The 23724-nt window shown below is 50.6% G+C and overlaps 1 protein-coding gene across 3 annotated transcripts in view; it reads left to right on the forward strand.

The window, feature by feature from the left end:
* The window catches only part of LOC144094022 (paired box protein Pax-6-like), a 132222-nt gene extending 112532 nt beyond the window's left edge, over positions 1 to 19690 (forward strand). For 2 of the 3 annotated variants that reach the window (XM_077627867.1, XM_077627865.1), the window contains exons 4-6: positions 3938 to 4306; positions 12043 to 12245; positions 17520 to 19690. In XM_077627867.1, coding sequence (XP_077483993.1) covers positions 3938 to 4306; positions 12043 to 12245; positions 17520 to 17801 — 854 coding nt within the window. In that variant the 3' untranslated portion in view covers positions 17802 to 19690. The remainder of the gene's footprint in view (positions 1 to 3937; positions 4307 to 12042; positions 12246 to 17519) is intronic. The other variant, XM_077627866.1, reaches the window with a different exon arrangement.
* Positions 19691 to 23724: the final 4034 nt, after the last annotated feature.

Genomic DNA, 23724 nt, shown 5'->3' on the forward strand with positions numbered 1-23724 from the left:
GCACAGACTGTCTATATACTGTCGCATACGTGCTCGGCTTTGATTGCTCGTCGGAATGAGGCGTATCGTCCCGCGGTAGCTGCTCGGTGTCGAATGCGCGCAATCAAAGCGACGGTCGGCGCGGTCGCAAGGATGGCGGCTGGCATTTATGAGACCGCGGAGTCACCCGCATACGCGCACGGTATCTAAAGTGACCCCCGACGCGCCGCATCCCTTCCGAAAGCTGCGTGGCTGTCGCGGCTGTGCCGACCAATTGCACGCCATCGGGCGCGCTACCAGAAGCCTCGGGTGATGGCTGCAGAACGGAAGCCGTCTAACCAGTGCGGCCATATGCGCACCACCCGGGAGTAGCTATGCTGTTAACGTCTCTTATAGGCCTCCAGAGAAACGGCCGCGGCGTTCGCCCGTGCACGTAATGTGCGCGCAGCGTTTACGGTGTGTAAACTGCAGCCCGGTTCTTTGTTTTTCTGTGGTCGTTGTGTTTGCAATGTCGAGTACAATTCCTTCTTTGGTCGCAAACTGTTTCTCTGGCACGACAGCAGCAGAGCACTTCGCTTAATTAAGAGGAAGGCAACCTATCTTTCCTTTTTAAACCTGTTTCTCCCTTCCACTTGTGCCGCATGCGATAAGAGGCAATGCATATTCCACGAAAACACAGCGGCGCTCTTTATCGCGCTCGTTTTATGCTCAAAGTCATCATTTTTTTCTCACATGACTGCCGTCCTGCTCGCCGCTTAATCTTTGCGCGATGAAATCAACGAGTTTGTCGCTTTCACGAAACCCGAGTGGTTGATGGCAGTTTTTTCGTTTAGCACGGCTGCACTCTGCGATAAAGGCGGTGGCGCTCTTGTACACTCTCAACAGAAAGGAGTAAAAAGTGTGTGAGCTGTCCTACAGCGCACTACATTTTATATAAAAGAGAGTTCGTTAGAGTACAGCTTACTTGCTTTTTACTTACTCCCATATGCGCGTGGTCGTGTTTACAGTCTACTGCTTTTAGTGGTTCACTTTGGAGTTATAGCGAGCGAGACGTCATAAATATACTACAAGTGCTGTTTTGGTTGCGTCTAGGTGTGCGCGAATAGCACTTTTTCCAAAAAGAATCTAATACGAATAGTGCAGCTTCGCTATGGAATACGAATAGATAAAACAAAAAAAAAATGAATCGAATCCGAATCGAATATTTGTACTATGTTCACTATTGGTGCAAAACGAGCAATCGTGCACAACATTTAAGCGCAGGCGAAGGTGCTGCGGTTTAGTGCTATAACTCAAGACGGAACGCTAATCTCGACGGAGCGGTCGCTGCACGAAGTCAGCATATAACTCTATGACCGTCAAGTTTTACGTATTGGGAAATTACATTTTGCTCTTGCAGACGATAGAGAAACTGGAGTGGGCGACAGCTACGCATGAGCCATGGCCTCAGTGATGTGGCATCAACGCTCATAAAACTCTATTTAGACAGTCTATAGACTGTCCATAGAATTCTGTCTATAAAATCTGTAGACTCTCTACAGACAAACCGTATAGAATAGTCTATAGGCAATACAAATCCTATAGACAGCCTATAGATTTATGGCCATACGCTTTTAGTAGACTTTTGTCTATAGACAGTAAGTCTACTATGAATAAACGAAAAGAAATATCTATAGGAAGGCAGTAGAGTCTATAAGAAGACTATAGACTGTCTATAGACCATTTTTGTAAGGGAAGGCAGGGTTTTCTGAACTTGCCTGAGGCCTGCCGCGTCGTCCAGTGCTAGAGGTCATGTATGAACATTTTGAACGCCGCCACACGAATGCACCGCATCGCTGCCCTGGACCCTTCATCCCGCTCTTACTGTCAGGATGGTACGCGGCGTCGGTGTGTGTACCATTTTTGGAACATTTTTGGACAGGCCTTTTTTGAACTTTGTGCCAATTATCCGAAAACTTTAGAACATATGTCATTCGAATAATTTTGAACATGCGCTGTTTGATTCGTTCGAATAATCTAATAAGAAGATAATCTATTCGCTATTCGAAATTTACGAATATTCGGACACCCCTATGTTGCATTACCTTCATTTATTTGTTCCAACGATAAAAACAAAACGGCTGCCTCTATAGCATGGCAATAAAGCGTTCTAATTATAAACGTTTATGAGGCCTGTTCGGAGGCAGCACCTATATGAAAGCCATGTTATAAATAATGCATTGACGTGGCACAAGGCAAGTATTTTATACAGAAGAAAATATATTTTCTTCATTTGACATTGCCTACATCGTCACTCTCTCTCCCGCATAATTCGAGGCACTGAGCCATCATCCGCAAAGTCAGCTTTTTTTTTTTATAAACGAGATTTATAGCCTCAGGGCATCAATGGGCGAAGGTGTGATGATGAAAGACAACGGCCGTTATTCATCTGCTTTCGTTGCAACTACTCTTCCCCCGCAAGAGTTGTCTTTTTTGGTGGCGCGGTGTTTCACTGCACTCGCAGGCACCGAAGGCCTTTCTATTAATTGCATGTTGCGTTACGTGAGTTCAGTGGCCGCGCGACCGCGCAGGTCTGACAAGCTGTCGGCTCGCGCTTGCAACTTCCACTACAGTGCCACAGAAAGCTGTCCCTCGGGATAGTAACCGAAGTAATCTAGGAAGACGGAAGACGACGACGCGAGCAGTGCATGGCATGCACGGACCACTGGCCTTCATATTCCTTGGGGACAACTTTCTGTGGCATTGTGATGGAAGCTGCAAGTGCGAGCCGACAGCTTGTCAGACCTGCGCGGTTGGCTCGTATACGTGCGTGAGAGCAGCAGGCATCTGAAAGTTGTCCCCTCGCGCTCGTAGCTCGCACTGCAGTGTCACAGAAAGTCCTCCCCGAGACCGTTTGCAAACAACTCGATAGACGACGTTATGCTCGGCTGTGAATAGGGGGAGTCATGTACTCGTAGAGCAGGCGAAAAGTTGAGCGAGGCACGGTATACACCCGCACGAGGATGCCACAGCCACGTACCTTGATGGTTTTTGACACAGTGGTATAGGTCGGGGCACCAGGTGATTTTTGCAATAGGTTCTTTCCTTCATTAAGCGATGGCTTAGCGAGCTCGTGAGCGCGCCACGTTGATGTGCGCCGTAACGCTTAGGTCGGTGCCGCTCGTCTGGCAACACATAGGGCAGCGCCAGAGTTCCGCCGCTAAATTTAGCGGGCGCGGTGGCACCCTCGGCGGCCTCGTGGACGCTCCGCGAACTAGCGACGCGCACCAAATTCAAACGACGAGACGTGACGTGCAAAATCACGACTAACCAATTTCGATTGGTGTGCGCAGCTTCTGTGGTCATGCTATAGGTCGTTCTTGGCCAGCACGGTGAGATCCTTGCGCTATCGCCAAACTAGGCTGGGCATTGCCGAGGCGACCGCTAATTTTACTCCGCTTATCGCATACCTGCGTGACATTGTGTTATGTCGAGCGTATACAGCGGACATTGGAAAATCTACATACGATTAACTGAGGCTCTCGCGATTTAGTGAACCATGAACCACACGGTCCTTCTCCTTGTCCCTATACGACCTAATATGAACTGCGGCGTGAATGAGTCGCATAAGGTCACCACTACGCGGCTGCGATTCACGACACCTGAGCAGCGCATGGTGCGGAAACACCTTGCTTCCATCTCCGGGCACACACCCCAACCGTATCTACCTGCCGTCATTCTCTGTGCATCCTGTCCATGCACACTTACGCCTTCTTCTCCCAAATTTTTTCGTCTTTGAGACGGACTGCCCTGCAAGGAAATTTGCATTCTAATCCACGGTTGTCTAAACCCCGTTTGTATATATAGCGCTTGCCATATTTTGTTAGCAGGTAAATGTGGTACTTCGCAAATAATGCGCGGCTTCAGTATGCGTCTGCCCCCACTCAGCCTCCCTCTCCCGTTTCCAAACCTTGTGCAGGCGTGTGCAGCAACAACACGGCGCCCAGCGTGAGCTCCATCAACCGGATCCTGCGCAACCGCGCCGCCGAGCGCGCCGCGGCCGAGTTCGCCCGCGCCGCCGGCTACTCCATGTACCACCCGTACGCGGCGGCCGCGGCCGCCACGCTGCCCTGGCCGTCGCCCGCCGCGGCAGCCGCGGCTGCGGCCGCAGCGGCAGCCGGGGGACCCGCCGCCCTCTGGTCTCCTTTCCTGGCGGCGCCCGTGGCCGGCAACGGACCGGCGCCTCACGGGGCAAGCGGGCCCGGAGGCATGGGCTCGAGCCCCGCGAACTCCAGCCCGGACCCGGCGGCGCTGGCCGCCGCCTTCAGGGCTCGCACGGGCGACGACCGTGAGTATTCGCAAGCTTTATGAGCCTGAATGTTGTCCTCGAGTACACGCTAGACGACCGGGCTGAGTCAACTCAACGCGTCCAGGCGGCGGTACTCAATCAGAACGCTCGGAAGAGTCGAGCCGGGTTGGCGTCTGGTCGGAGCGAGAGAGAGCAGGAGCAGGAACTAGCTTTGTAAGCGCCGCTGCGGTGCGTCTTTCTGCACATATGCAGTGCGATCGTAAATGCTGACGCTCACACTGCCCTAAAGATCTGAATCCACACATGAGAGCCTCTGCACATCAAAGACAAAGGCTCTTTTCCCCTAGCTGCTTATCGCAGAGAAAGGCGAGCACCAGCCTGTCAGAAAAGTTGTGCCCATTTGAAACCCATGTGAAAGGAAATGAGGCAGCTTATGTGGAGATTACTAGTTTGTGTGTTCAGCAGCATGGTTGGGGGTTATTGTTCCTTGGATCAAAATTTCACGTAAGTTTCAGAAGCGCATACGTTGGATATTTCGACGCCGACAGGCTCTGCGAAAGGTGCGGAAAGCGTAATTTAGCATGCCGTACAAATCAGCAGACAGACATGGCACGCGCCGCGCGTTTAGCTATTGTTTAACTTGTACTCGCTATGCCACAGTTCAGCTCCGTTCGCAGAAAACTCCTCCTTGGCTGCTAGCTCACTTCAGCTCACCCTGTGCTATAGGATCGGAGCTACAAAAACGCATACGTGTTTACAGGGGACAAAGCAAACTGGCGCAGTTTCGCGTTCTGTTCTCTCCCGAGGTGGTTAAAACTTTACTGCTTCTACGGATCGTTTTCGTGTTGAGGTGTCGTTGTCATATGCGCTCGCAAAACTGCGAAACTTTCGTCGCCGCGTCATTAGGAAGATGCGTCTCCAAAGTGCTTGCTGCGTTAAGTGCGTAGCGTGTGTGGTTATTACCGGCGTTACGCGAGGCTTTGGCGCGTTCCCGAGGGAGGTAGTCAAAATGTTTGCCGGAGCAGGTTTGCGTTGGACGCCCTGCTTGTATATGCTATGTATGCTGCATGCACGAGAGGCGAAAAACATGCAGCTCCGGCGGCGCTAAATCATTTGCGTCGCGTTTTTCACGTCCGACTCAAATTGCAGGCTGTTCCGTGACAGGCCGTATACCTTGTAATGACATTCAGGTTCTCCTTCCTAACGAGGACGGCAACGACTTAGCCAAGTAACCATGCGACGTGCGCGCGTGCCTTTTGAGACTGTATATACGGCCTGTGTTTCTATGGGGCGCGTGCTCAACCGTGTACTTTAGGGAGTGGAGCATGCACTCGGGCGACAAAGTCGAGTGCGAGCGTATTCGCGGTCTTTTTCGTTATGCGTAATATAGGTCTCGCCAAGGAGCGACCTTTTCCAGAAAAGTGAAGCTAGGTTTACGGCAGCGATAGGTGCCTCATTTAGGACCTACAGCCGGTAAACGCAGGCGCAGTTCGCGTGTTTTATGGCGCGCGTACTAGATGTCTACGTATATAGTGGTGACACGCCCTGCGCTTGTCAGCTGCCGGCTGCCACTTCGTCCTCGTCTGACCGCGGCGTCATTAGTCGCGTTAAGTGTAGCGAGGGCAGACCAACTTAGCAGTCGTGAAAAGGGTCGAAAAAAAAAAACAGACTCAAAACTTCGTTACGTACTTATGTCGATCACGCGAGCTTATTAGACCTAGCTTGTTACAGCGGTAGCTCTAAGGGCCTGCACTATACGGGGTCGTGTCGGTTGTGCGAACACGAAACCGAGGCAGTTGGAGACGTTGGATGACTCGAGAGCCAACATATGCTACTTCAGAATCTGCAATTCGACGTGGGTTTGACGCGGGGAGCAGAGAAGCGCTCGAATACTCAGCAAACGCAGCATTCGTTATAACTTATACGCGGCTTCAGGCCGGCGACTGACTACTTTGTGCAGGTATTTCTAAGAGAGGAGCTTGTATTCAGTAGTTTTAAAGTAGATTTATTGACATCGTGATCCACCGACGAATATGTGGTCCATGCAAGCTGGAAAGCGTTTAATTTAGCACGCTCACTCCGGGCCAATGATGCCGATACTATCTGAAGGCACTCATTTTTACTTTGTTTTGTTTTGTTTTATTACTACCTAAGGCCCCATTGAAGGGGTATTACACCAGGGAGTGGGTAACAGGGCATAATATTGCTTCAATTGATGACTTGAATAGTGATGGATCTGTATGAAGCATGCACGAGGTGGCCGGATAAGTCATTCCAGTCTTTCGCGGTGCGTACAAAAAACGAGGACAGATGAGCAGATGTGCGGGCAGGCGGAGGATAGGCGGTCTTTTCATGGTTGGTGCGGCTTGAGTTGCGGTAGGCTGGGATGATAACAGACTCGTGCGGAACATGGTAATAGAACTTGTGATACAGACATAATCTTGCGCTGTGACGCCGGCTAGTTAAACTTGAGACATGAGCATTGCGTTTTAGTTTGGTGACACTTTCATAATGACAATAGGCAAAGAAGATGGACCTAGAGGCGCGGTTTTGAATTGCTTCTAGCGTATTAGAAAGATTGTTTTGTTTAGGGTTCCAGACAGCACATGCATACTCAAGTTTAGGTCGTACAAATGTTAGATAGGCTAGTGATTCCAATGATGGTGGTGCTAGACGTAACGTTCGCCGAAAATACCTAAGGACGCGATCAGCTTCCTTTGAGATTTGTGTGACATGGTACCACACACACAGAACTGCGAAAAGCTAATTGATATAGTAGTTTATATGCAGCTGTAAATTATTACTGTTATTATTGATGTGCACTGTTCACAACGATGGGGAATGCTAATGCGATAAATGGCACGCACGACTGTAGATAATATATAGCCGCGGGATCTGAGACCATGCTGTATGGGAAGCTGATTTGCAGTTAATTCACAAAGCTATTACCCGCACTTTCACATAATGACTCGCCAGTGGCCTGCGGCCGTGCAAGCGGCTGCCAACCGTATACAGTACATGTAGCCACAGCATGCGCGTAAGTCGACGACATAACGTTCTTGCACATTCAAATCTCCGTGAATTCTATCAGGGATGAGCTGCACTGCATAATTTTACCGTCACACAGGCGTAGAGGCAGAAGATAACAACGCTCTTCCTGACAGTTCTGCTTTCGTCAGACCATTTCGCTCACGAAATGAATCACACACCGCTGCACCGCGCCGCCATCTGCCACTAACGAACTTACTTTTAAAAGCCGTAATCCGTGGTCTTTTCTCTTTTTCGTGCCCGCTGATCTCTTTATAGCAATCTCTGAGTATGAAATTAGATGCAGCCTATAAAGTGCAAGCAGACAGGCACCGCCAAGATGGAGGGCGGCCCCCCCCCCCCGAATATTAAACTCGCGTCTTCGCAACCTGTGCGGACCGCGGAAGAAGCATCAGCACAAAGCTAAGAGAGAGAAAAAGAGGAAAAGAACAGAAAATTAACGCTGGGAAGGCGTGGTGCGGGCACCTAAGAGGGGCAGGCGGTGCACGCCGGGGCGGCAGATTTACGACCCTTCTACAGTCGTGATCGGCGCCAGTCGCGCCCGCGGCGCGTGACGACGCCGCGACAAGCCTGCCCCTGCGCAGCTCGGGGCGAGCGCGAGCGAGCGCGCCAACGATATGCCGCGACGCTTGACGGCGTCAAGCTTGCGGCCTTGTTCGGGCCTCGGCGGCGGCGGCGTCGACCCTTAAGCGTGATGACTAGGCGACTTTTCCAAGTCAGTCCTCGCGCGCACGCACGCAGCTGTCGCGCGCGGCGATCCCCGGAACACGCGCCTGCCTCGCGCGTCGCGCCCGGAGTCAAATCGAAGTCGTGCTCAGGCTCCAGCTGCGAGGAAAACTGCGCGAGGGGCGAGCTGTAACGGCGGCGCAACGACTGTACGGGGGTGTCACTGTGTACCCCGCCTTCGGGCTCGGTCTTTTTCAGCCTTCGCGCCCAATCCGGCACTAACTAACCGATAATAGGGCAGGACTGAAGAGCGAGGAAATAAGAAGAAGGAGGAGGAGGGGCAAGAAAGACAGCCCGAGAAATGTCGCTGCTAAATTACATACGAAATGCCGAGCAGTGTGGGTCCCGCGCCGCCCGCGCTAAGGACAGCCCGCAAAAAAGGAAAAAGAATGGCGAAATAAGTGATCAGGGGAGACGTTCGCCTCCGGCCGATTCGAATGAGGCTTTGCGGGCCCCTCCTCCACGGGCATTTTTCTTTTCCCCGCAGACGTTGGAAGGCTCTAGCGCCTTTTTTAATTGAGCCGCAAAGCGGGCCATTCGCGGCGTTTCCAGCTTGAATCTTCGCCCTGGGCGCATATGCTGCATTAAATACGTCCAATCACACGCGTGTCACGAATGCGTTGATAAAAAAAAAATAGGAAACGGGTGTGACGTGGCAGCCCGACCAGTAACAGCTATGCCGCGCCTGTGTACACTTCTCACACGTTATGTCGGCATAGATAAAACGCGCCGGCCTCAGATCCGCGTCAGACTCCCTTTAGAGGTATCTTGACAGTGATCACGTTGTCTTTATTGAACATTATGATACGACAGAATTTCCGAAAAACTTCTGAAGCAGCCGCAACCACCGGAGTGACAGTGCGGCGCCGCCGGAAGCGGAAGAAAATAACAATAAAGGCGCGCTATTGTGCAGCGCTCTCCAATAAAAGCGGTTGAATACTTGGTCGCTGGTTTGAATACCGCAGATTTATAGACGACAATTTCCCTCGAGCCATGATTTAGTCTCTCGCAGCGCATTGTTCTTGCACTTTCATAGGCACTCTGAGAATCTTTCCTGCGAATGCTATTGTACTATTGTTACTGTATACCGCCGCGAAGAAATAGCTTTTCTGCCGTTACGAAACTTTCTCCAAGTCCAAGGATATCGCACGTTGCACTTGCCACTGCCAGTGCTACCACGGCACTGTCACGGTTGCCTAATTTTCACGATAGTTGCTGCTAAAGAAAGGCCAAGAGACACCCACGAGTCACATTTTCGTTTACGGGCTTCTGTCGCGTGGCAGGAAAGTGAAAAAAAAGAAGTGCGTTGACGTTAAAGGTTCGCTGCTGTTTACAAAATGTGCTGCTCGCATCTCCGCTTGTTCGGAACGCGCCGATCCTTTTTTAAGCCTCTTAACCTGCCACCTAACCATACACGCAGAACGGCGTATCGACGTGTGAATTTCGACATAAAAAGTGTGCCTGGAGTACCCGCCCTGTACAACCCCTGATATCTTAATTCGGTATTCGCCGACATGCAGCGCCAGATTACACCACTCGGCTTTTCCTTCCATTAGCTCCCCCTGCCCCATATACGGTATACAAGTCTGCCACCGGCGCGTGATGAAATATCGCGCTGGTCGTCAAACCTGTTGGCCACCGTGTGACGTTCGTTATCGTTGCGGGCCCACGCGCGTCACATTCGCAGCGGTCGCGACGCAAATCAGATGACGTCGCGGATGGAAGAGGAGACAGGAAAGGGCCGGACGTCCCTGGCCGGCTGCCAGAAGAACCGCGGGTGCTGGCACTATAGCGTATTGTTGGTATACCCATACGTACACCCCGTGTCTCAACTAACTCGCACTGACGTGGAAGCTATATGAGCGCGACGGGACGGCTTCCTCTATGTGCGGTTTTCTCACGCATTGACCAACCAACTGCACAGGCCCAGCTGGAAGTCTTCTTAAGGAAAAACCTAAGAGCATGGGTTGATCGGTGTGTTCTCGGAGACACGCGGAAAAGATGCAGTCTAAAGTGATATACGTGGTACGGACCCATGTGTTCGCGTGTCTCAATTTTCATTTTTTTTGTTTCATTTTCATTTTCCATTTTTTAAATCGAACTCGTGGATAACTGGTTACATAAATCAAATCAAGACGCACAAATATAATGAAGAAAAATAAATCTTTTCGTGGAAAAAGTACTATATATATAACCTGGTACAAAATTTGCAAAATGCATAAAATGCACCACCGCCCTTTCCAATTTCTGGAAGACGAAATAATGTCTAATTTGCTGCATGTGTATTGATCAAATTCTCGATTTACAATGCAGTATCCTTCACGTGAAGTCATTCAGGGGTAACTTGGATTGAAAAGAAGATACATATGATAGAGAGAGAGATTACTTTAATTTGCACCCGTCAAAAATTACCGGGGAGAAGGCTATAGCCTAAACCCCCATTCATTCCCCTAACCGTCGGCCGGAACCCCGGGGGGGGGGGGGGGTGGGTTAGGGCGAGGTCGATGACTTTGCGTTGTTCTTCTGCTTCGTGGTTGAGCAATAAGGTCTCCCAGGATTGTACACTTCTATTCGGGGAGAAACGCCCTCGCGTACATGGAAGGTTTACGACGGGCCATGCGAGCAGCGAGGAAACTGGACTTAATCCTTGTGGCTACGGCATAGCAGTCCAAAGTAAAGCGCAGGCTTTATACTCAAGTTGTAGGCGTGCGTGGTTTTATGCAAATGATTTCAATGTTCACCTAACTGAAATCGACAACGCTATCCGCCGTCGACCAAACAGAGCCGACGATCGAATCACCTGTTAGACTAGCATCCGCGGTGTCCCTGCCTCATCGAGCAAGTGATGATGCTATCACAACGTAGGGCATGGATCTTTGTCGGCAGGCTCGCATATCCATCGCCCAGACACACCTCGTGAGCAAATAGGAAACTAAGAAAGAAAATCGGATATTTTGATTTATGAATTCCGTCGATGGGGGTGAAATCACTGGTCCCGCTGCTATACCACCGCTCAAGTGTAGAAACACTTTCAACACGAATTAGCCTATACAGGTGTAAAAAGAAAGTAAGCTGTTCTCTAGCACTATCCCCTTTAGTGGCAGAGTATGTCGCCCAAGCTCTGGGGTAGATTTCCTTCACTAAAATTACGGAATGTTTACGGTCTTCAAAACATGTAAGGTACTAAATGTTACGAAGATTTTACCTCCACTATTTGCTAACCTGGAGACCTCCGGTGCCGCGTTTAAAAGCCCCCTTTCATTGATAACTGCAACATGTTACTATGCTTGGCAGTGCAAATATGTCTCCGTTGCCAAGAGTATGCATTCCGTACATTTAGTGATCCAAATCTATACTAGGGCTTGAGCAGCATACCCCGCCCCTTAAAGGGAGTGCGATAGAGGACCATTTACTCCCTTTTCACTCCCATATAGGCCTATTTGTTGTTAGGGTGTAGATAGAACTGTGTCTGGAATTGTGCTCTCACCTGAGATGAATTCAGCGCGAATGGATGAGTGCAAAAGGTAAAGATCTTCATCCATAAAAGCTGTCTCCCCTTATAAGAATGGTCTATAGACGGTCTATACAGACTTCTTATAGTCGCCATTGCCTTCCTATGGATATTTTATTCATATAGATATTGATTCTTTTTGTGTATTAAAGTGTGTAAACTCTCGATAGACAAAAGTTTACTAAAAAATGTATGGCCATAGATGTATAGATTGTGTATGGACCGTCTATAGGATTTGTATTGCCCATAGACTATTTTTCAGTATTTGTCTAAATAGAGTCTATAGACTTTATAGACAGAAGTCTACGGCCAGTCTATAGACTGTCTAAATAAATTTTTGTAAGGGAATTGTGGTGATCTTCCTTTGTGTACTCCGGTACGGTTGGATTCACTCATAAGATGTAAAGCTTACACCTGCGGCAACGCAGCGCAGAGATGTGTTGCTCGCGAGGCACGACGCGTCAACCGCCGCGCGTGTTCGATGGCGCAGTGGACAAGGACGGCCTGGGCGGCTGCGACGAGGGCGGCAGCTCAGACTCGGCTGACCGGCCCAAGTTCCGGCGCAACCGCACCACCTTCAGCCCCGACCAGCTCGAGGTGCTCGAGGAAGAGTTCGAGAAGACGCACTACCCCTGCGTCAGCACCCGCGAGCGCCTCGCCTCCAAGACCAACCTGTCCGAGGCACGCGTGCAGGTCAGTACCCTCCCGTCCAGGCCTCTTAACCAGTACAAGCACTGAATTTTTGCTCGTGTAATTTCTTCTTTCAAATGATGCGTTAGACTGTAGTACGCATACATCATCAGTGGCATTCGCCTACGACCGCTAAATAATTTATAATTGAATTTCTTCTCGGCGCTGTTTCGGTTTCATCAAGCGAACTATGGCTGTGGCGTGTAGTTGGTGTTTAGGTCACATATATGAGCAATGAAAAAAACGGCTATAAAATTGCTGATACGTCGTTTTTTTTCCTTTCCAAATCTTGAAGCAGCTTGGCTTACATGTTTTATTGAATTAAACTGCGTATCAACGATTAAATTACAACTTTTCAGTGCCTCACGCGCCCTAAACACCAACTGCGTGTCAAAAACCGAAACAGCATGGGAGAAGAAATTCAACTATAGATTATTTAGTGTTCGTAGGTGCATGCCACTTGGTGAACCATGCATTCTAATGTCTAACCCATCACTTTAAAGAAGAAAACATGCAACTCAAATTAGGCGCCTGCGGTCCTTTAAGTTCTCTGGCGTGAAACGATGCCATACGGAACATGAACGGGCTCTGCTTGCCACGAAATCTTTGCTTCTCACCATTTCTCAGTTTTTAGGGGAAGAATTTTACTGGGAGTATCTATCTGTTCGCGATTGCCCAACGCCTTTGCTGCTACTATTTGTCTAGTGTTATTTGCCAAAACAATGCTCCAGCCGGCCGGCCACACACTGAGCATACAGGCGCGTGGATTACGGCCTCAGTTATTTATTAAGGCATATGGTTCTTAGATCGCCTACATATATTTGAGGTTTGAGTCTCTTAATCGCAAAATGGAGCAAATAGTAAACAGATGGACTGCATACGATTTGTGCCGAAGAAGTTGCCCTAGACGCGACCGTTTCAACTTGTTTGCTGAGAACTCAGTAGTATAGCGGTTTCTTGGGAATCACTGGCACAAATACGCCCTTGCCTTCGGCCGCGAGCTCCAGCTTAGAGAGCAGAAATCGCACCGGCTACGGTTTGGGGAGTGAACTTTGCTGTCTCTCTCAGGAGAGCTAGGTTAATGACTGCACCTGGTCGAGAGATGAAGATCGCGACGAGGGCCCAGCGCGTTTGTTGCATGCACTGCCATCGGTTCTGCCATTGCTGGACGGATGCGTATGCCAACTCGTCTTGCGCACACACATGCAACTCAGTGGTGCGGGTAACTCTGCTCGACGTATGCGTTGCTAATGGTATTACAAAACAGGGTGGATACGCCGCGTTAGCGTTCTGTGAAAGGCCCGAGAAGAGGGTGCATGGCGGGTCGCCAGACTGCTTTGCTGAGCCGTCCTGGCTACGCACAAGCACAAAGTTTCAAAGCTCGCGTAAGTAACGCAAAAGAGCAGCCCACACTGGCGCGACTACTGTAAAACTGCTGTTCACATTCCGCGTGAGCTGTAGAGACTAGCAACACAGACATTCGGTCCGGTTGTTACCTATCCACGATTCGCATAACAGCGCAACGAAGCAGAAAGCGAAAGCGACGAATGTCCTTGCGTGTCGTTGGCTGTTATGTGCAGATTAACGAGAATGAAGAAGGACCGGTTGTTATTAAACGTGTTCCCTGTGGTATAGATTTTTTTTGCTCGCTCGTTCGGCGAGGACAGCTCGTTTACCATCCGCGCTTCTGACGCCCCGGTACGCGTTCGCGGTGCCGTCGCATTCCCGCTCACCGTCCGAAAAATGACATCTACAACACCCTCTCCGGCGTGGCTGCCTTGTTAGGGGTAGGGGCAAAGTCGTAAAAATGTCATGCTCGTTGAGCCGGCGTCGGGGGACAGCGTGCGAGCTACTGCGAGCGGAGAAGCCCAGTTCTCACGGGCCCCGTGGCTCCATCTGTCAGCCGACGGAAGCACTCGCCAGTTCAAAGGTTCGTGGCGGTCGCTCGGGAACGGCGCGCTGCCTGCCCCGTGGGCGCTCGGGAGTGCGCACCGAGCGAGCTCCGCCGCGTCGCGCTCTGCAGAGGCGCAGCAGCCGCAGCGCACGTCACGCCGGCGGCGTCCACAGCGGGACGCGACAGGAAGCGTCAATTGTTCTTGGCAGGCGGCAAGAAAAACGGCCGCTCTCGCTCCGGCTCTCGCGTTGGCTGGCGAACGCGGTTCGTTGCCCCTCCCCGGGTGCACCGCCTTGAACAAACCTGTTCTTCCCCTCCGCGTTGTTGCCCATCTGCGGTCGTCGACGGCGCCGCGTCACCCACACTGCGCGGGCAGAGCAAGAAAAAGTTTGTCCCCGCTCTGCGGCAAAAAGTTGGGCGGCCCCGGACGGCGCTCAGCCTTTCGACTCATCGACGCCCCTTTCCTGTCTGCTGCCACGTTTATACACGCGACGCCGCTTGCGCCGTTGCCTGGCGTCGGGACAAAGGTCGCGCCAAACCTTCGAAGCATGGTGGTCCGCAAAGAAAATTTGCCCGCGTCGCGATATTCGGCCACACGAGATTGTAAAACGGGGGAGAAATGCGAGTGAGGCATTCTAGTTTTCTGAACGACTGATAATTTGTTTTTCCAGTGTCAGCAGTAAAAAGAATGAATATTTAATTATTTATTTATCACTTTACCCACAGCGCCTTTAGCTAACGATGGTCCTTAATGCCGGGTGGATAGGTAAGCTTGACAGGCTGCTCCAAATACCTGAAGGGGTAAAGCCCTTGTTGAACACACCATTAAGGTATGTTATCGCGCCGACCCTATTTTAAGCGTGTGTTGTTTCAACTGAAAGTGCAGGGAGGGAAAGAATGGTCAGCCGCCGCGTAGTCTGCTTTCGAAGCCGCCGTCTTGTCTTTAAAGCCGACCATTGCGATCTTCATCAAAAAGCCACAAGTGACTTTGGGCATGACAAACAGTTGTTGTCGGACCTTGCGCCGTCTTTCCTCGCCGCGCCGTCCGATGCTCCACTCGAGCCAAGGCTTTGCTGTCAGAAGGGCCAGAGCACTGGGAGTGCACCCAGAAGTTCACCAAATGCTGTGGCGGTTGCTAACGTCGTGTGTGGGTGTTTACTGCCTTGAGAGTTTTTAACGGAAACGGTGCGCAGTGGTGTAATATGTTTGCAGCTAATAGTTAACGACAGCGATCTGCCCATTCAAGGCTAGCCGCTGAGGCTGCCTGACCTTCTTTGGGGCTTTTACCATTAGCTATTTCCAGATATTCTTCTTTTCTGTTTTTTTACTAGGCAGTTCAATATTTTTAGGCCAGCTACACCATCGACGATTTTTAATATTCCTAAACATTCTACAGAAAACCAATTCTATACCTTGAGCTCGGCGCGTGATGGCCTTAGCTGCCTATGTGCCATAAAACCCAACACAACATAAACGACAGCGATCGTCCATAGCTAGTATATGCTGAAGCTTACTCAAATTAAGACGGAGGGGCGCTCAGCAGTTGCTGTTTGCATCCACTTGAGAGAACGCTCTCTGCGCGGAGACATGAAAAAGAAGCATGCAGGAAGTAATAAATAAGAGTGCGATATCAAAAAGTTGGAGATGGGCAAGAATATCTTCTTGGGACAGGTCGTGTCAGTCCCTTCTTCAAGCAGTTGATGTTGTGGCTAGTTTCCCCGTCAACGTCGAGTTGGAAAAAGAAATGAAGGAAAATAGCCGAAAATAGAACGATTCCAGGAGAGGCATTCGGACCAACGTGGCCGCTTTCGTGGACGAACCCGAGCATGGCCGACGGCCTGATTGCGACCGCGAAAAAGAAGAGCGAAGGAAGCGAAAAGGCCGAGTGGCGGCGCCTTCTGGCCAGCTCTGCTGATGTCCAGGAGACCGCCCTCCCCCGGGCAGTAGCTTCGGCCCGTTTAGGCAGGAGGGCTCTTCTCGAAATGGCAGCGGCGCAACGCGAGGCTCGGGTCGGGAGGAGTGCTTCCTCTTTCGCGCAGCGCGAGTGCACGCCATAACGACCGAACGGCGCGTACGCTCGACGTGGTAATGACGCGAGCAAACCAGGTATACAGGCTTGCCGCACCGCGATCGTTATGGCCGCGTGGTGCTCCTTAGCGGAGGGCTTCGGCGCCGGGACAAAGGAGTCGACGGCCCGCAGCGCGAGCGAGGCGCTCTGCGGTCGAGGAAATGGATCCGCAGACGCGGGGGCCTCAAATGATCGTGAGACAAGCCCCATCGATGGAACTGCCCGTCCCCTGGCTAGGCCACCCGTCGTGGCCGCTTTCCGTACGCGTTCATTCTGCAGAGCGTCCATTCTTGCCTCGGTCGGGGTTATTCTTTCTCCCTTAGCGGGGCCTCGGCGTTTCGCCTCGTCCATTGGAGGCTCGTAGGGAGGCTGTCGGACATAGTCCCATGTGCTGCGTGAAGGGCAGGTTATTGGGGGCAGAGGGGTTAAAGGCTCCTGACGGCTGCTCCGCGAGCGGCATTCGGTTGCATTGTGCGCACATCTGAGCGCACGGACGCCGCGTTTTGCGCTGCTGAGATTGTGTCGTGTAGCGGTCCCTGCACGGTGCCGCTTGCGTGGCGGCTTCGGCACAAAGGCTCCGAGTGTCGGGCGTGAGACAGACGTGGCCTATATGCCAATACGAAACGGAAGTGGCGGCATGTCGAGAGAGAAGTTTGCGCTTTGTGAGATGGAACCGTTTCGCTTGGGGTATAGCACTGCGGCGCCTTGGCATTCTGATCCGGTTTACTCGATGCAATAACTTCTGCCGGACACATAGTAAGCAGACAATGTGAGTGGTGCCCCCTATCTGCGGCCCTTAGTGGCAACATGACGTGAAACGGTGTTGGGCATTCATATTGTTTCCTTGTGTTTATCAGTATCTCGCCCTTTGTGGTCTTGCTGTGTCCGAAATTTGCTTATTGCTTAGCCTTCCTTGTGTCAATGCGCTCCTTGAAAGAAATATTGTCGTATAGTGTGTTATTTTAGTACTTACTTGAACACCTCTAAGTACACTCTTATTACAAATCAGTGAAGGACATGCGGCATTCTAGGTTGCTAGTGCATGGTTCTAGACATTTACCTTGCAAGATCAAGTGCTTTCATCCTGTGCCTCTTGTCGCTTACATTTACCATGATATTAAATAAGTGTAAGCTTTTTTTCTCGTTAGGCAAACGACTTCTAACTGACACAGACGACGCGGATTTCTTAATTAGGGTTACTCCGCAAGTAAATGTCTTAATTAAATGAGCAAGTCAAAGGCCACGTGCAATGCTAGAGAGCGCGCGCGCGTCTTATGCGGAGCGCATACCAACGGTTCGTTGTCGGAAAACACAGGTGTGGTTTTCCAACAGACGGGCGAAGTGGCGCCGGCACCAGCGCATGAACCTGCTCAAGCCCGGAGCCGAAATGCCGGCCTCTCCAAGCAGTTCGGTGCCGTCCTCACCGGAGCCGCCCGGGCCTCCAGCCACGCCGCCGCTCGCTAGCCGCCTGTCGCCGCCGCTGCAGCCGCCCAGCAGGCCGCTGGTCATACCGCGCATGGGCGGAGAGAACTCGGCCTTCTCCAACCCGGCGCCCCGGCAGCAGCAGCAGACGCCCGTCTCCGAGTTCACCGGCTGACTGCCGGGACCCGTCGTCGTACTGGTGGAACATTGAAAGCTCAACCAAATGCGGACTCTCAGTCGTGTATGGACGCGGCTCCCCAGGCCACACAGTGGGGCCGGTGGACGAGTACCCTTCTGTGTTTCGGTACACAGACACCCGGTTGTGTGCGCTGCTGAGCGGTTGGCGCCGCCCTCGACGTCTCTTGCTTCCCGGCCGGGTCGCCACCGACTCATACCTCGGCCGTGAAAGCGAACCCGACAAAGTGTGATACGACCTCTTTGTTTACGATGCGACGAGGAGCCATCCGTGCTGTGCTGTGTGATGTGCGTGGCAAACGTGCTGACGGTTTCGAGTGTTGTGGACTTTGAGAGCTGCCACGACATCGGGAACATTGGCTGGCACGTGCTGCCCCCTCCAGAACAGCCCAAGATAGACTGAAAAGCTGGTGCGAAATACGTGATTTCCTGCGCAGTGTCACGCGGTTGTGATGCGGCCATCCTCTTTCGATTGCGACACGAAGGCTCTTAGAACACTAGCATGGGGCAGCGTCAAACGCTATACGCAGCGATCATGCGTCCTTGCTTGCAAGGAGCAGTGCTGTAAGCATGCTCGCCCTAGTCCAGCATAAAAATATCTGTCCACGGCGTTCACCAAAGGCCTTCGCGGTAATAGTCTTCTTTTTCCTCACTGAAAATATAATTTCTGTACAGTCACGTAGTGACGCTGTCCCTGCCCTCAGTAATGTCTGCGCGGAGTTTCTGTGAGCCTTTGCCACTGCATGTGTTGCCGCTTTCAAGAACACTTTTATCGGAAGTTCGCCTGTTCTAGAGCGTGTCATGACCTTGAGTCTATGAGCTGATAGCTAGCTTCACAGCTGCTTCAGATCCCCACCGGCTGACTCATCATTCAGGCAGGAACTGTACTGCGGCCTCAATGCTGTGATAGTAGCGTCGCGTCTTGCACCGATCTCAAGGCCAGCCATACTTAACGGCTCGGTGGTCTTAGAATTCAATAGTATTTGCCGCCCATTGTGACGCTGCGCACGCGTTTCAGCTGTTCGTCGTTGAGGCTGGTAGCCAAACAGATATTTCTCCGGTCTTTGTCGTAAGGACGGTTGTTTGTAATTGTACCGGTATATGACGCTGCACGAAGGAGCCAGTGATTTCCAAGGCTAGCTGTCAAGAAAGTAGTGGCCCTGGGCCTGAAAACTACAGATATGGCAGGAAACATATAAATTGTAAATACGTTTTGCCTCATCCAGGCGTGTTCTTCGAAGGTGGTTAGCTAAGCGCAAAAATGTCAGAAAAGAAACAGCGCCAAATAGGGATATGTCGTTTAAGTTTCCGCCCACCAAAATGAGTCGTCTTCATTGACAGTCGTTATGTCTAGGTTATCGGAAGAACAGTGACGGACAGCAGCGCTGAAGAGATGTTAGACAAGATGTGCTCGTACAAAGCAGTGTAGACACAGGGAGGAAGAAGACAAAATAGAGCTACGCACGCGCTTCTATCCATGCTGTTAATTCTGCTTCGCAGTGGACGCGTTCCGTTGAGCGCGTTGAAGGAGGTGCGGACTACAGTGCGTCTGTGAGACTCTTGTACAGGGTGAACAAAGGGCTTTACAGCACGAGCAATGGAAGCCAATCCGGGATTACGGTGTTGTGAATGTTGGTGCAGCTGGCCACGACGAAGAAACTGAATCTGTGACGGCTCGGAAGAGACGAAGGCAATGCTTGCGGTGCCGGTGTGTGACGCTCCCCTCCCCTTGGAAGGCGGCAGTCAGAGTTGAACCGGTGCTGTACTGTTTGGGCGACCTGCGCGCAGTACTCACGCTGACGACTCCGTCCATCGTTTCTCATTGGAATGAGTTTTTTCTTTGCCTACGAATAAAATATTCTCATCCTACCTGGTGCTGCAGTTTATTCACATGCACAAACCGCCCACCACGGTGTACTTTTACGGCTACCCATCGCCACAACTGCTTAAAAAAAGGGGGAAAAAAATCAGACTATAATTCCGCTTTCAAACGAAATGGTCATACCATACCACGAGTGCGAAGCATACATTCTATGAAGCAGTGACTAATCCTCTGCTCATTCACAAAAGAAAAGTGGATGAGGTACTTGAGCTCCGCCTTAAATGTATGATGCGGCAACTTTAATGGGTTAATTCCTATATATGCAGAGCTAGCCGTTCTCTATTTAATATTCATAAATACCTGGGATTCTTTATACCACTCTTGGCGCAGTGGTGCAGCGGTTAAGCGATGCGCCCTTCTCTTCGATGGCAGGTTATTCCACCGATGGGGCTTGTGTGACAAATTGAGGTTGCTCATCCCAGCAACCTCTCGCGATCAATCATTAATTTAACTGTCGCCTGTCAGAGTGCGCGCTTCGCTCGCAATCCAGTGGTCAGGTTGTGATGACGCCACACGGTCACGTGACTTAGGCTGCCCATCTGCCTTCTAGGTTGCTTCTCTGAGAATTTTTCGTTCATTTTTCACTGACGGTCAACGACGACGCCGGATATACAGCGACACGAGCTCCTTAAAGGGCTAGCATGTGTTGCACGCGTTCTTAATATGCATAATGTGAGAAGGTTCTGTTTACACGACGCATGTCGAAGTTAAGCCTGATTTCATTTAGTTAGACACAAATGTCATGAGAGGCGATTCAACAGAAATTCAACAGAAGGTATTCCAACACAACAGAATCTACTACAGAGAGAGAGAGAGGGGGGGGGGGGGGGTTATTGACTTGAAAGGCAAAGAGGATGACCTGAAAGATATCTGGCCTGCTACTCTGCACTGGGGAACAGGAAGAGGAGAAAAAATAGGGTCACGCTGGGGGTGATGATGATGGGAGGAGGCAGATGAAAAAATAAATTAAAAAATGCACACTTTCTTACATCGCAAACGCGAGGCAAGGTCCGTGTCGCTTAAAAAGCGCGAGAGCGCTCGCGTTGCCTGTACAGTTTTCAAACTATCTGGACAAGCGCCGAGGATCAAATCCTCCGAGAGGGGCCTTGTGTCCATAGACCTCAAAACAGATGCAAGCATAAGTCTTTCACGTGTATATGCTGGGCACCACTAAAACTTGTTCTATAGTCTCTTGCACGCCACATGTGGTACAGTCCGGGGAGTCCGCTTGTCCTATTAAGTGCATGTATTTGCGCGTGAAGGCGACGTTTAAACGTAATCTACGGATAACGCATGCAATAGGGCGTTGTATTCCGCGAGGAACAGAAAAGGTCATCGCCGGATCTAGCCGTTAAGGTGTACGTGTCGAGTGTCTGGTAGGGCCCAGTACCTAGCCGTCTCACTCCTCATTGATTGCGAAAGGAAAGAAGTGGTGTCCACTATAGAGAACGGCACAGCTGTACACAGGCCACTGCTGAAGGCGCTCCTTGCTTCAGCGCCGGTGGTCTCATTTCCATCGAGTCCGCAGTGTCCAGGAATCCACTGAAACACTGTGCGGTGGCCTTTTCCTGAGCAAATGACAGGAGACTAATGATATCAAGAGCCAGAGCTTGGTAGGCGGTGTGGCGTAGGAAGTATCCCAAAATTTGTAGCGCAGGTTTACAGTCAGTGAAAATGCACAACTCCTGAGGCGGTTCTCCGCAGATGTGGCGGATCGCTTCCCGAAGGCCCGCAAGCTCCGCAGCGGTTGAAGTAGACTTGTGTCCTAAAATGAATCTGTGGGTCGTCTGCTGAGCGGGGATTGCGAAAGATGCTGTTGATGCCTTTAGCGACGCAGATCCATCTGTGTATACGTGCACACAGTTTTGGTATAATGACCTGATGTAGGCAAGAGCAAGTTGCTTCAGTCCGCTAACCGGCATCACAGATTTCTGGATTATGCCAGGGAAATGCAGGCATACTGAAGGCTGAGCCATCACCCATGGCGGCTACAAGGGACGATGCGGCAGGGCATATATTCTGACGGCAATTCGGATCGATGGAAGCGCAGTGAACGTGCAAAACTGCTGTCCGGTCGTTCATGAAAAATCTTCGTCAGCGGGTGACAGCGGTGCCGTGTAAGCGCGCGTAAATATACACGAAGTGGTTCATGTGACAAGTAGATCGATATTGGGCACGCACGAGATTCCTCAATCGTGCCTTTGTCCGAGGCACAACGTGGTAATCCGAGGCATATCTTGAGCGCCTGTGCTTGGACACTCTCGAATGTCCGCAAGCAGGAAATGCTCATGGTAGAGAGTACAGGAAGGCTGTAACGAACGTAGCCTATAAAGAGAGTATCGTAAAGTCCTTGCAAGAAGCGCTCCGCTGGGCCCCATTTAATGCTGGCTACGAAGCGAAGGACATGGCAAAAAAGAGTGAGCCTTTTCTTTAGCATATTTATATGACTCGACCATGATAGATCGCGGTCAATAATAATGCCCAAAATCTGTGGTGGGAGACATACGGTATTGCAACCCCTTGAAGTGTTACCGGGTAGCGGCAGACAGACTTGCACGTGAATGCGACCACAACACATTTTTAAGCTGCTAAGTGCAAACCCTGACGTCGTAGGTACCTTGAAGTAGACGACACGGCACGTTGCAATCTCGCTCGCATTTGCAGACGTGTCGAACCCGAAGCCCAGATGCAGATATCATTAGGCACTGATGTGAATGTGAGTGGGAAGTTTACTCACCAGTCCAATCAATGCCACGTCAAATAGGGTTGGGCAGAAAACTCCTCCCTGAGGATTTCCACGGCAAACCTGATGACCGGTAGTCTCTCCATCGCGTAGACATGTAAATGGACCGGCCGTTGCGGTAGCTCACAATCCACGAGTATATCCAGCTACTACAGAAGCTCCAACCGAAGCTACTACGTTCAACAATAATTTTGGTAAAATCGCAATGGCCATGGCAACAGCCTGCGGGATTTTTGTTCACTTTCTATTTTGTAAGTGGATGATGCAGAAGATGCTAAGAGAAATCGCGCAAGCAAAGCATACGTGATCTGCTTGATTTCCCTCGCGACCATAGAAGACAGTTTCTCACATCATCATCACCAGCCAACCCCTGGTAATTTGCTGCTCACAGAGCCTCCAAAAGAAAAGTCGACCACAAAATTGAAGCTACAGAAGAACGTTCTTGCGAGCTAGTTGGTTCATTTCGAGGAAACGTACGACTGGGCGAGAACATGGAGAAGCAAGGAAACGAACGCTAAGGCTGCGCACAATCGTTTCTTTGCCTCTTGCCCTCGTCCTATTCGCGCAGTCTTAGTTTTGCTAAAATTGAAGTATTCAAAGCTTGCAATTTCAATATCTGAATAGCAGTTAGCTAGCAAAATATTAATGTGTGGGCTTCCAGAGGAGTTCGAAACCAGAGAACTACATATGAAAGAAACAAGATATTTCCTCTGTTGGAAGAACCCGCTGATTATGAACAGTTAGATGAGATCACGTGTTAGCACAGAACATTGTCATGTTCCACAAAGCTTACAACTATCACAACATATGCAATTTCCGTGTAACTTCTAATTTATGTGAGAACATATCTCTAATGTATCGAAATATGCAATGCAACGGAGCACTTGCACTATTGAATATTTTCTGAAAGGAGTACATTTACATGTTTAAAATAACGCACCTGTACGCCTAAATTTTCGACTTGTATGCTATGTAAAAGCTCTAAGCGTATAATAAACTTAAATTTTGTTCAACAGATGTTGAGTTGGCTCAACACACATTGGGTCTACAACATGAGCTCAACAAGGCGTCAAATGAAGCTCAAAAGTCATTTCTGTAGGGGTCATTAAATTTTCTTTTGAAATTTTTGTCCAGGATCTCTATTAAAAAAAATAGGTGCGGGTTAACTATACTGCTGAACGAGGTTAGATAGCGAAAGCTGTGCTGTATCGGGCAACTAGACGCGGCTTGGCGTCTGTAACGTTGAGTGTGCGTCCCGCACACTGGATACGCAGCGCG

Source organism: Amblyomma americanum, chromosome 6 (genome assembly GCF_052857255.1).
Source record: "Amblyomma americanum isolate KBUSLIRL-KWMA chromosome 6, ASM5285725v1, whole genome shotgun sequence".
In the NCBI taxonomy this organism is placed as follows: Eukaryota; Metazoa; Arthropoda; class Arachnida; order Ixodida; family Ixodidae; genus Amblyomma; species Amblyomma americanum.